The 12,458-nt window shown below is 45.3% G+C and overlaps 1 protein-coding gene across 13 annotated transcripts in view; it reads left to right on the forward strand.

Annotated features, from left to right (window-relative positions):
• The window catches only part of LOC117400717 (focal adhesion kinase 1-like), a 164,041-nt gene extending 153,049 nt beyond the window's left edge, over window positions 1-10,992 (forward strand). For all 13 annotated transcript variants that reach the window (XM_059021267.1, XM_059021264.1, XM_059021265.1 and 10 more), the window contains 5 exons: window positions 1,373-1,412; window positions 1,740-1,843; window positions 8,553-8,708; window positions 9,015-9,095; window positions 9,549-10,992. In XM_059021267.1, coding sequence (XP_058877250.1) covers window positions 1,373-1,412; window positions 1,740-1,843; window positions 8,553-8,708; window positions 9,015-9,095; window positions 9,549-9,761 — 594 coding nt within the window. In that variant the 3' untranslated portion in view covers window positions 9,762-10,992. The remainder of the gene's footprint in view (window positions 1-1,372; window positions 1,413-1,739; window positions 1,844-8,552; window positions 8,709-9,014; window positions 9,096-9,548) is intronic.
• Window positions 10,993-12,458: the final 1,466 nt, after the last annotated feature.

The following is a 12,458-nucleotide window of genomic DNA, read 5'->3' on the forward strand; positions in this document are numbered from 1 at the left end:
GGGCAAGTCGCTTCTGATTGCAGCTTTTTTCAGCACAGCATCCGTTATTGCTTACTCTTTCTTTCTTTCCTTTAAGAAAACAAAAATACTGCAACATGGGCAGCATGTTTTGAAATTGAAGTTGTTTATAGATTCAAAAGAACTGTCACAACTTTTAATGACACATTCCTTCGTAGGCTCTTACTGTCATTTATACAGTTATTTAGTTAGGTCAGAAGAAAAAAAAAAAGGAAAGTTTTGTGGCAATGAAAATCATTTGTTCTGTGCTGTCTAAGACTTTCCCAGTGGTCTATGAATGATTTTTTTTTTAAAATATTTATCCTAGGCAGCAATGAATGATGGTCTCAAAGCATGTACATCTGGCTGTCCTGAACATGCAGGCATGCTGCAACACTCCCCGTTTACTCAGTGCCCTCAGGGTGCAGTGAGCAGCATCACTGCTCTCAAACAAACAGTATAGTCATACACACCGCAAGCCTGGCCTGTCGGTGTATGGAACATTCATTCTGAGTATTTGTTTTCCAAATGCCACCTTGTGTTGTGCGCTAATACAGGTATGATTGTATCAGCGAATCCTTCTGTATCCTATCGATATATTTCTTAAATGAGCTTGTGTCTGTACTGGTAAATTATCCCGTGTGAGGAGGCTATGGTGGTGGAACAAAGTCTGTACTGCTAAATGGAGTCTGTGTGGTCCAGTGGTTAAAGAAAAGGGCTTGTAACCAGCTGATGCATAGTTCACAAAACCTAGTCTGTAAGCTGCCTTGGATAAAGGCATCTGCTAAATAATAATAATAATAATAAACCATTGCTATGGACAAGGCAGTTCAGCCCTTACAAAAAAAGAAATATTAGAACTGGTGCTGGTAATATTTGTAGCTGTTCACTTTAAAATCTAGTGTATTCAAAAACATTATTTTTTCTGCAGAAGCACTGGGCTCAGAGCCATTATTTGTGGAGATGGAATTTGGTTTTGGATACCAGAGTGTTTTACGAGTGAACTTGTTTTATATTCCTGAATAGTCTCTAAGCTTTAGTGCAGTGAGTCATAAACCCTCTTCAATTGTTAACTCTTTCGAGCTTGTTAATAGCTTTTCATGCCGTAAGTAACACATTGTAATCAATTCTGAATGTGACCCTCTGTGTACATGTTTGTTGCACACACTACAGATCAGATAGCTATAGAGCAACCCATTGGGGTATTAGGCAGTGCTGCTAAACGGATGTATTATTTTCTTCTTATTTAATGTGCTCGAAGATGATTTATCTAAGCAGGAAAGTATTTGCACTGTTCAGTACCCCACCACAAAGACATGAATGTGGAAGTAATTGAACTTCAGCTCATGACTATTTTATTTTTTATTTTTTGCAGACTTGCAACCAGCACATATACCAACCTATAGGCAAACCAGGTAACCCTTTAAACTTTGAACTTTAACCTTTGGAAAAGAATCAACAGAAGAAACACGATCATACACCATGCAGTACTCTGTCATATTACTCCCCTGCCTGGTCATAATACTCCCCTGCCTGGTCATAATACTTCTGTCTCATTTGGAAGCAGCATACATTTACAGTTCAAAACTGCTGCATGCTGGGTATGTCCCGGTGTAGGCACTTTGATAGACATTATAAAGTGAAAGCTGCACGCTGGGTATGTCCTGGTGTAGGCATTATAAAGTGTGTCAATTTGATTGAAGCTACTGTAGTAAAGACGCTATAAATGATTAATCTTCCAGAACATGTTGCTCCACCGAAGAAGCCCCCTCGACCCGGAGCTCCCAGCCATTTAGGAAGCCTTGCCAGCCTGAACCCAGTGGACTGCTACAATGAAGGAGTGAAGGTATGTCTTCAACAGCGTACACACTGCAGCTGCCTGGGAGGGCAAGAGCAGCAAGCTGCTGTCATGTTCTGAGCTTGGTCTGTTAGTGCATGGCAGGGCTCAGCAAGCTGCTGTCATGTTCTGAGCTCGGTCCGTTAGTTCATGGCAGGGCCCAGCAAGCTGCTGTCATGTTCTGAGCTCGGTCCGTTAGTTCATGGCAGGGCCCAGCAAGCTGCTGTCATGTTCTGAGCTCAGTCTGTTAGTGCATGGCAGGGCTCAGCAAGCTGCTGTCATGTTCTGAGCTCGGTCCGTTAGTTCATGGCAGGGCTCAGCAAGCTGCTGTCATGTTCTGAGCTCTGTCTGTTAGTGCATGGCAGGGCTCAGCAAGCTGCTGTCATGTTCTGAGCTCGGTCCGTTGGTGCATGGCAGGGCTCAGCAAGCTGCTGTCATGTTCTGAGCTCGGTCCGTTAGTTCATGGCAGGGCTCAGCAAGCTGCTGTCATGTTCTGAGCTCGGTCCGTTAGTTCATGGCAGGGCTCAGCAAGCTGCTGTCATGTTCTGAGCTCAGTCTGTTAGTGCATGGCAGGGCTCAGCAAGCTGCTGTCATGTTCTGAGCTCGGTCTGTTGGTGCATGGCAGGGCTCAGCAAGCTGCTGTCATGTTCTGAGCTCGGTCCGTTGGTGCATGGCAGGGCTCAGCAAGCTGCTGTCATGTTCTGAGCTCAGTCTGTTAGTGCATGGCAGGGCTCAGCAAGCTGCTGTCATGTTCTGAGCTCGGTCTGTTGGTGCATGGCAGGGCTCAGCAAGCTGCTGTCATGTTCTGAGCTCGGTCCGTTGGTGCATGGCAGGGCTCAGCAAGCTGCTGTCATGTTCTGAGCTCGGTCTGTTGGTGCATGGCAGGGCTCAGCAAGCTGCTGTCATGTTCTGAGCTCGGTCCGTTGGTTCATGGCAGGGCTCAGCAAGCTGCTGTCATGTTCTGAGCTCGGTCTGTTAGTGCATGGCAGGGCTCAGCAAGCTGCTGTCATGTTCTGAGCTCGGTCCGTTAGTTCATGGCAGGGCCCAGCAAGCTGCTGTCATGTTCTGAGCTCGGTCCGTTAGTACATGGCAGGGCTCAGCAAGCTGCTGTCATGTTCTGAGCTCAGTCTGTTAGTGCAGCAGTGTGGAGTAGTGCTTAGGGCTCTGGACTCTTAACCGGAGGGTCGTGGGTTCAATCCCCGGAGGGGGACACTGCTGCTGTACCCTTGAGCAAGGTACTTTACCTAGATTGCTCCAGTAAAAACCCAACTGTATAAATGGGTAATTGTATGTAAAAATAATGTGATTTCTTGTAACAATTGTAAGTCGCCCTGGATAAGGGCGTCTGCTATAGAAAATGTGTTTTTTGTCTTCCGCTTTATAACGAGAATACTAGTCTTAGTGTAATGGCATTATGGGGCAAATGGGAGCCATGACTGTACCGCCTTATAACCCGTTCCGCAGTATAACAGGCCACCTTATAAAGGGGTAGCACTGTACCCTCCTCTTTATAATTGGTACACAAAGCTGCTATGTGGCTAGACTAGGGCAAAGGTAAAGGGGCAAGATAAATCGCTTTTTGACAGAGCACGATTAGCTGTTGCCAGCATGATCAGGAGTCCAAAACTTCAACTGGATAGCAGTGCATGAAACTGCATTCACTGAGAAGCACTGTGACCTCAGTCAATCACCCATTTTGCCACAGCCTCCTTCAGCAGAACATGCCACCTACAATCCCTTACAGCCTAGTGATCCAGGAGCTATAGCACTGCTCCCTGCCTGCTGAGCATCCCCCTCGTGTTGTCACTGGCTTCACAGCGTGCTGCACAATCCCCATCTCCACCCCGCCCGTGTTCTCACTGGCTTCACAGCGTGCTGCACAATCCCCATCTCCACTCCCTCGTGTTGTCACTGGCTTCACAGCGTGCTGCACAATCCCCATCTCCACTCCCTCGTGTTCTCACTGGCTTCACAGCGTGCTGCACAATCCCCATCTCCACTCCCTCGTGTTGTCACTGGCTTCACAGCGTGCTGTACAATCCCCATCTCCACTCCCTCGTGTTGTCACTGGCTTCACAGCGTGCTGCACAATCCCCATCTCCACTCCCTCGTGTTCTCACTGGCTTCACAGCGTGTTGCACAATCCCCATCTCCACTCCCTCGTGTTCTCACTGGCTTCACAGCGTGCTGCACAATCCCCATCTCCACTCCCTCGTGTTCTCACTGGCTTCACAGCGTGCTGCACAATCCCCATCTCCACTACCTCGTGTTCTCACTGGCTTCACAGCGTGCTGCACAATCCCCATCTCCACTCCCTCGTGTTCTCACTGGCTTCACAGCGTGCTGCACAATCCCCATCTCCACTCCCTCGTGTTCTCACTGGCTTCACAGTCCTTCAGCACAGTTTTTCAGTAAATACCAAAAATATGTTTGGAATAGCCGAGTCTGGGGAAAAGAGATTGTTTCCATCAAAGGCAATTGGTCGACACTAAGAAATTATAAGAATTTGCGGGAGAAACATACATCTATCTTAAGTATGCAACAAAAAAAACAAACAAAAAAATCTACTCATGCTGTTGTCCATGGGAAAATATTTGCCTTGATTTTTGTTTTCATATGTTTGAAACAGAGATTTTAATATGAATGTCAAAGCTGTCCTCCTTAACCCTTACCAGTCATGTATGTTGAGATAATGGGGCTGTGGAACATTGGATACATTTGAAATGCCTTTGAAGAATAGCCTGTTTCACTGCCTCGTTTTGAAATGACTTTGAAGAATAGCCTGTTTCACTGCCTCGTTTGAAACGCCTTTGAAGAATAGCCTGTTTCACTGCCTCGTTTTGAAATGCCTTTGAAGAATAGCCTGTTTCACTGCCTCGTTTGAAACGCCTTTGAAGAATAGCCTGTTTCACCGCCTCGTTTTGAAATGCCTTTGAAGAATAGCCTGTTTCATTGCCTCGTTTTGAAACGACTTTGAAGAATAGCCTGTTTCACTGCCTCGTTTTGAAATGCCTTTGAAGAATAGCCTGTTTCACTGCCTCGTTTTGAAATGCCTTTGAAGAATAGCCTGTTTCACTGCCTCGTTTGAAACGCCTTTGAAGAATAGCCTGTTTCACTGCCTCGTTTTGAAATGCCTTTGAAGAATAGCCTGTTTCACTGCCTCGTTTTGAAATGCCTTTGAAGAATAGCCTGTTTCACTGCCTCGTTTGAAACGACTTTGAAGAATAGCCTGTTTCACTGCCTCGTTTGAAACGCCTTTGAAGAATAGCCTGTTTCACTGCCTCGTTTTGAAACGCCTTTGAAGAATAGCCTGTTTCACTGTCTCGTTTTGAAATGCCTTTGAAGAATAGCCTGTTTCACTGCCTCGTTTTGAAACGCCTTTGAAGAATAGCCTGTTTCACTGCCTCGTTTGAAACGACTTTGAAGAATAGCTTGTTTCACTGCCTCATTTGCAAGGTAGGCAACATCTATAGCGTATCATGTAAAATAGGCAAATGTTTTGTAAAATAGGCCAGTATTTATGCTTATTTTGCAAAACAGGTTAGATAGATGGTTAATACTAAGAAAAATGGCTAGTAGCAACACACACAAAAAAAAACAAACTACAGTGCCATTCCGGATCTGCTTGGATTAGCTGAACTGCTGTGTGTTCAAGTTTTATGCTTCAAAGCAGCACCTGCTCCTGTCTCCTCTCCCTAGTGTGTCTTCTGGGCAGTGAGGTGAGAGCAGGCCCATAGTGGGGAAACAAACCACATTTACAAATACCAGAAGGGTTACAAGGCAGGTGGTGATGCACTCAGGGGGTCCTGCAGCCTGTATTTTCTTATAGCTGCACAAACTACTGTGTTAGGTAGCGTCCTAGTGTGGGAATGGCAGTAATGCATGTACGTGGGATGGATTCCAGAGGGAATGGCAGTGCTGCATGTGCGTGGGATGGATTCCAGAGGGAATGGCAGTGCTGCATGTACGTGGGATGGATTCCAGAGGGAATGGCAGTGCTGCATGTGCGTGGGATGGATTCCAGAGGGAATGGCAGTGCGGCATGTGCGTGGGATGGATTCCAGAGGGAATGGCAGTGCTGCATGTACGTGGGATGGATTCCAGAGGGAATGGCAGTGCTGCATGTGCGTGGGATGGATTCCAGAGGGAATGGCAGTGCTGCATGTGCGTGGGATGGATTCCAGAGGGAATGGCAGTGCTGCATGTGTGTGGGATGGATTCCAGAGGGAATGGCAGTGCTGCATGTGTGTGGGATGGATTCCAGAGGGAATGGCAATGCTGCATGTGCGTGGGATGGATTCCAGAGGGAATGGCAATGCTGCATGTACGTGGGATGGATTCCAGAGGGAATGGCAATGCTGCATGTGCATGGGATGGATTCCAGAGGGAATGGCAGTGCGGCATGTGCGTGGGATGGATTCCAGAGGGAATGGCAGTGCTGCATGTGCGTGGGATGGATTCTTTGTCAACATTGTGCTGTAATGGGGCTCCTGAGTGGCGCATTCGGTAAAGGTGCTCCTGTAGCCTGGAGGTCGCCGGTTCGAGTCCAGGCTATTCCTCTGCCGACCGTGGACGGGAGTTCCCAGGGGGCGGCGCACACTTTGCCGAGCACCGCCCGGGGGGGGTGGGGGGAGGGCTTAGGCCGGCCAGGGTGTCCTCTGCTCACCGCACACCAGTGACCCCTGTAGACTGGCCAGGTGCCTGCGGGCTTGCCTGTAAGCTGCCCAGAGCTGCGTTGTCCTCCGACGCTGTAGTTCTGGGTTGACTGCATGGCGGGCCTGCAGAGTGAAAAGAAGTGGTCGACTGACGGCACACGCTTCAGAGGACAGCGTGTGTTCGTCTTCGATGCTCCCGAGTCAGCGCAGGGGTGGTAGCGGTGAGCTGAGCCTAAAATACAAGTGGATATTTCAAATTGGAAGAAAAACGGGGTAAAATAAATCGGCGACCTTCTAAATTAAAAAAAAAAAAAAAAAAACAGCCATTGCCCTGAAGCTGCATGTATATCGGTTTGTTTTTGTTTTCCTTTAATTTATTTATTTGTTTTGCTTACTGCATTATTAATATTTTATTCCTTTTTTCCCCCCTGCCTGCCATATTTTTTTTCACCTTCTGCCCTATTGTGCTTGGCAATAGCCTTGGAGGGTAAGAATATAATGTGCGTGTCTGTCTCTGTGTAACTAATCGAGTGTTATGTGTCTTAATGGCTCCCATTAATCACTTTAATTCCCATCAGTAGTTCCTGTGATTTACTTAATCATCTCTGCAATAAGACTGTCACATGGATGATGAGTTTCAGTGTGGTCTTCGTTATTAAAGTGATTTGCCATCCCTTCTTTCAGTCAGTCAGTGTGTGCATTGTGTGTCCTCGAGGCCGCGCCCCCACAATGTCTAGCAGAGTAACGCATTGTGAGATGAACAGATTTTTGCCTGATCATCATCTTTGCTGCTGACAGTCCTGAAGTCTTTGAGGGATCTTTGCAGATAAGGCGTAGTTCATAGATAGCTCTATGTGCAGTTCCCCAATCCATTGTGGATACAGGACCTCTGGAACTAAATCACTAAAAACCCTCAATACCACTTTGTTCTTAACATAGTTTCAATTGACCTGTGTTCTGTAATCCTGTTCAGTAGAGTAGTGCAATAGTAATACCAGTTAAGTATCTAACTGGGTGTAAATGTTACCAAGATTGCTTCATTATTAGGGCTGTATGTTTTTCACAGTAAAAAAGTGGCTTATTTCAAGGTATTTCACTATTTAAACATGTATTAAAACAGAACAATAGCACTGTCATGTTCAGAATGGATCATCCGCTCTAGAGTTAGTATACAACAAATGTTCCTGAATATTTAAATACTTACCTGAAAAACAGTAAATGTAAATAGAATATATTTTTTTGTTCACCTTAAAGACATTCTATTTTCACCTTCAGTGAATTATCAAACTAAATAAAAACAAATAAATGTAAAAATAACAAGAAGACAGGTTTAAATGTCCCCTTCTTGTACTGGACAGAGCGAAATAATATTTCCGATCTTTGATGCTGCAGCTGGTGTCTTTTCATTGAAGACACTGAAATCGTGCAGCTCTATGCAGTGCCTTCAATCATTTACTGGAAGCAAACTAAACCGGCTGCCAGGTTCCTCCATGCAGTGGAACAGGTAGTGCATCAATAAGGCAAACGTTTCATTATTTTTAAGTGCTAAAAATATATATTTACAAGATTCTTTCAGAAATGGGAATTTTCAACTGTATATTAAACAGCAATGGGTAGATTTCATGGAAATTGTGAAATCTGTGATAACCGTGAAAAAAATACAACTTTGTTGATTATGAATTGATCTGTGGTTATGTGCTAAGGGTCAAATATCCAAGCGCTGTTATGGATTTTGATATTTTTCAATAAAAGTGAATAAAAAACCGCAAGTGCTCAGTCAAATGTTCAGTGTGGTGACCGGTGGACTCAGGATTTGCTGTATTTAAATTACCATGACACCTTAAAAAAAAAAAAAATTAAAATAAATAAATAAATAGAAGCTGGCCTCGTAGTTCCTGTGCATCCAATCTGATCTGTGCTTAATAAGAATCAGAATAGCACCCAATCAGAATAAAGCTTAATGAAACAGAACACTAGTTTAAATAGTGCGCCCTGCTGTCTGAACAGTAGTAGTGCAAGAATAATAAAAATAATAGTAATATTTGTCATTGGTGTTTGTTCAGATTCAGCCCCAGGAAATCAGCCCCCCCCCTACGGCTAACCTGGACCGCTCCAATGACAAGGTGTATGAGAATGTGACCGGGCTGGTGAAAGCTGTGATCGAGATGTCCAGTAAAATCCAGCCTGCTCCCCCGGAGGAGTATGTGCCCATGGTGAAGGTGAGAGAACAGGCCCTTGTATTACAGTACCTGAAGGGGTTACAGGCAGGTGATGAACTCAAGCTTGTAGAAAATATCCACAGTGCAAATACCTGAAGGGTTTACAGGCAGATGAGCTCAAGTGCTCCTGCTGCTGTGCTGTTTGTCCTGACAGTGTGTGTTTTCTGAGCGACACAAATCCCTTTCTTAACCTTCACTGTTGTTGTAGTTTGGTTGAGTTCATTGAACAGCACTCTCTCCATGTAGTTTAAGTGAGGCTCTGTGTTAAATGCTCCCAGGTGTAATGAAGCATGTGGTTTGTTTCAGGAGGTTGGACTGGCACTACGGACGCTCCTGGCAACGGTGGATGAAACCATTCCTGTACTGCCAGCCAGCACACACAGAGAGGTATTTAATAGGGGCTGGTGTTTGATTTGGCACCAAAGCCATTGTATTATTCATATTAGTATTATTGGCATAGAGAAAATAGAGCAAAGTGTCATCCTGAATGCACCAAACCCCTTTCCATTTCCAACATCAGCACGATATTGTTCATTGTTTTTGTTGCATGCTTTCATGTTTGTTGCTGCATAACTTGGCATTGCCGTTTTACACTGTGAATGGGATCCTATTGTAACAGAAATCCTGTTTCCTGAAGTTGTAAACAAGCGCTCCAGTGTTTATTAACTGGTTGATTTAACCAATGCTGTAAGTCGTGTCCTGTACACCTTTGTGTTGCCATATTTAGTTGTTCGCGTGCATGTGGCAGTATAACTGACGCAGTGACCAATGACTAGTGAGAAATCATGCTTGATTTGTTGTCCCACCTTAAACCCTCTTCCAATGCGCTCTGCCCTTCAGATTGAGATGGCCCAGAAGCTCCTGAACTCGGACCTGGCTGAGCTGATCAACAAGATGAAGCTGGCCCAGCAGTATGTGATGACCAGCCTGCAGCAGGAGTACAAGAAGCAGATGCTGACCGCGGCCCACGCGCTGGCCGTCGACGCCAAGAACCTGCTGGACGTCATCGACCAGGCCCGGCTCAAGATGATTGGCCAAGCCTGGCCGCACTAGCCTGGGCCGTGTGTGTGAGAGTGTATGTATGTGTGTGTGTGTGTGTGTGTGGGGTGAGCAGGAATCTGTGGAGGTTGGTTGGGTGCCAAGATTCACCCGGCAGGGGGAGGGATGAGACAAGGGTGTGTGGGTGTGTGTGGGTGTGTATATGTATATATGTGAGTGAGTGAGAGTGTGTGTGTGTGTGTGTGTGTGTGTGTGTGTGGGTATGTGGGGTGAGCAGGGATCTGTAGACGATGGTTGGGTGCCGAGATTCACCTGGCAGGGGGAGGGATGAGACAGGTGTTCCTAAGGGATAGTTAGCTTTCTTCCAGTGCTGAACTTTGAGATGGGATTGAAGCCTGCCTGATCCCACTCCTCCCATCCAGGAAATTTCAGATCTGACGGATTGCTATCGAGTTCCCGGGACCTTTCAAAATCATTAACAAATGTTTTTGTTTTTGGCTGAACCTGTTGTGTGTGGCAATTTGGTACATTTTGTACTGAGAGACAATACACTCGTCTTTGACTCGGTTGTGTGGCTTGTTCCTCCCCTCAAGGCGTTCACATCTGGAGAAGGCCACTGGAGCTAACGACAGAACTGTTATTGGGATGTTGGGATTTTCAGAAACCTCAAGGTTGAGAATTCCAGTTCCATAAACACAAATAACAAAGGGACTTCTTGTTTTATTCTGTCGATGGTAACACACTGTCACAATATCGAATCCAGACTGAACAGAGAATCCTAAATCTGTATGTTAGAAGGATGGACTTGTTTTATACCCCCTGGTCTTCACATGCAGTGGATGAAATAAACTGGGAGAGTGGAAGCGCAAGGACTGTCCTTTGTCTTTTTGACATGGAATCATGCGACAAACATCATATTTTTGAAGCAGCTGTTTTGCTTTTTAAGGAGAATGGAATGCTGTGTGTTAAACAAAACTTCCCTACCATTGGAGGTGTCCCCTATTCTTTTTATATATATATATATATATATATATATTATTTAAAAAGACTAAAGCCATGTTGAATATTTTAAACACTAGTTACTAACCCATTCCCTTTCCTCTTTCTCTTTCTTGCCCAGGAGGTTTTAAAGAACAGAGAGATACCTTGCCCCCCCCCCCCTTGTTTTTCTTTTAATATTATCTCAATGTCTATTGTCTGTTCATTAAAAGCCCCTCCATTTTTGGGTATAACTTATTCTCAGGAAGAATAGAATGTCCTTGGCCTATTAAAGGTGTTATCAGCACTCTGTCTCCTGGAGGTTTGTCTTCCTCTCTATTTATTTATTTATTTGAAAGTTGTGAAGGGACTTGCTGCCTTTCATCCACATTCTTTATTTTTTGTAATTATATTTGTTGTTTCCCTTTCAAGTACGAAATGTATCCACTGCATAATGGGTTAACTTTGTTTACCTGAAAATCCTGAGACTTACCAAAGCTGTCACGCAGTGACTCATCACACCAGTCTGCCCCTCCTGAGAGACACCAGGCTCTGAGATAATGGTTGAACAGCGCCATTTTCTTTTCAGTCTGATTCGAGCAAGCTGCGGAGAGTTTCAAACAGATTTTTTTGTAACTTATATACAGTAGTTCAATTGTATGTTTCCTTGCGGAATTAATTGCTGAATTATTTTATAATGTAAGCTTTGTTTTCCGGAGGTTTTGAGTGTGTTTTGTGTGTATGTACGCAGCCTTGTGGCACGCCAGGAACCTGCACCTCCCCCTGTGGATCATTTCACCCTCCTCTCTGTCACGATTCACTCCGGCTGGAGATGAATCTCTGAGGAGATTTTTCAAGCTATCTGGGCTCATAGTCTTGTGTTAGTGCTACCTATTCTGGACTCAGGCTAGTGTGTACACTTGTGTATTGTGTATACTATATATTATTTTGTACAGTGTCTATTGTTACTGTATTATTTGTATAGTGCTAGGAACTGCCTGCATGTTGCTTTCTCCACTGTATTTTTCTATCCTGGTGCTTTTTTTTTCAGCTAGCATCATTTTCTGGAACCAGATTGTGTTTGCTGCCTCACGCTCCTGTATGAACTCTCTGGTGCTCAGCTGGCCGGCTGCACCCACCGATCCGTTGACAGAAGCCTTCCGATTGGAGAGCTTGTCTCTGTGTTCATGCTGCAGCAATGGGCAGCTTTTTTAACACCACGCTGTGAAGGCTTTTTAGCTCGGGCTATCAAGCGAGCACACACAGGCTCTGCTGCGGTACTCCTGTTGTTGCCAGGGGCCTGTGCGGTAGCTTTTAGCCCCGCTTGCTACCACCACGGTTGCCGGCCTGAGCATTGGTCACCGGTACCACCTGTGCATTACACTGGTACAGAAACATGCACCGCACCGGTCTGTGCATCACCCCGTGCAGCACTTAGTGGCGGTAGACCCAGGTCCAGTGTATTGCACCTTGTCCTGTGACAGTACCCTGTTGGTCTGCCTGTCATTGCAGCTGTACCATCAACCTGCACTGATAGCTGTAGGTACCCTATAAAAAAAAAATAACAATAAATAAATAAAGGAACCAACGTTAAACTGTACCATCCCTGGTCCAGTACCAGCGGACCCGGTTTGATTCTCGGCTGTTTTTATTATATTTTCTTTACATTACTTTTGCTTGTAACATACTGTACAGCGACGTTGCTGTAGCCCTGTTACAGTAAGTACTGTATACAGGAGCTGCAGCTCCCACCCTGTTACACAGCAGCATTGC

This window comes from Acipenser ruthenus, chromosome 4, assembly GCF_902713425.1.
Source record: "Acipenser ruthenus chromosome 4, fAciRut3.2 maternal haplotype, whole genome shotgun sequence".
Classification (NCBI taxonomy): domain Eukaryota; kingdom Metazoa; phylum Chordata; class Actinopteri; order Acipenseriformes; family Acipenseridae; genus Acipenser; species Acipenser ruthenus.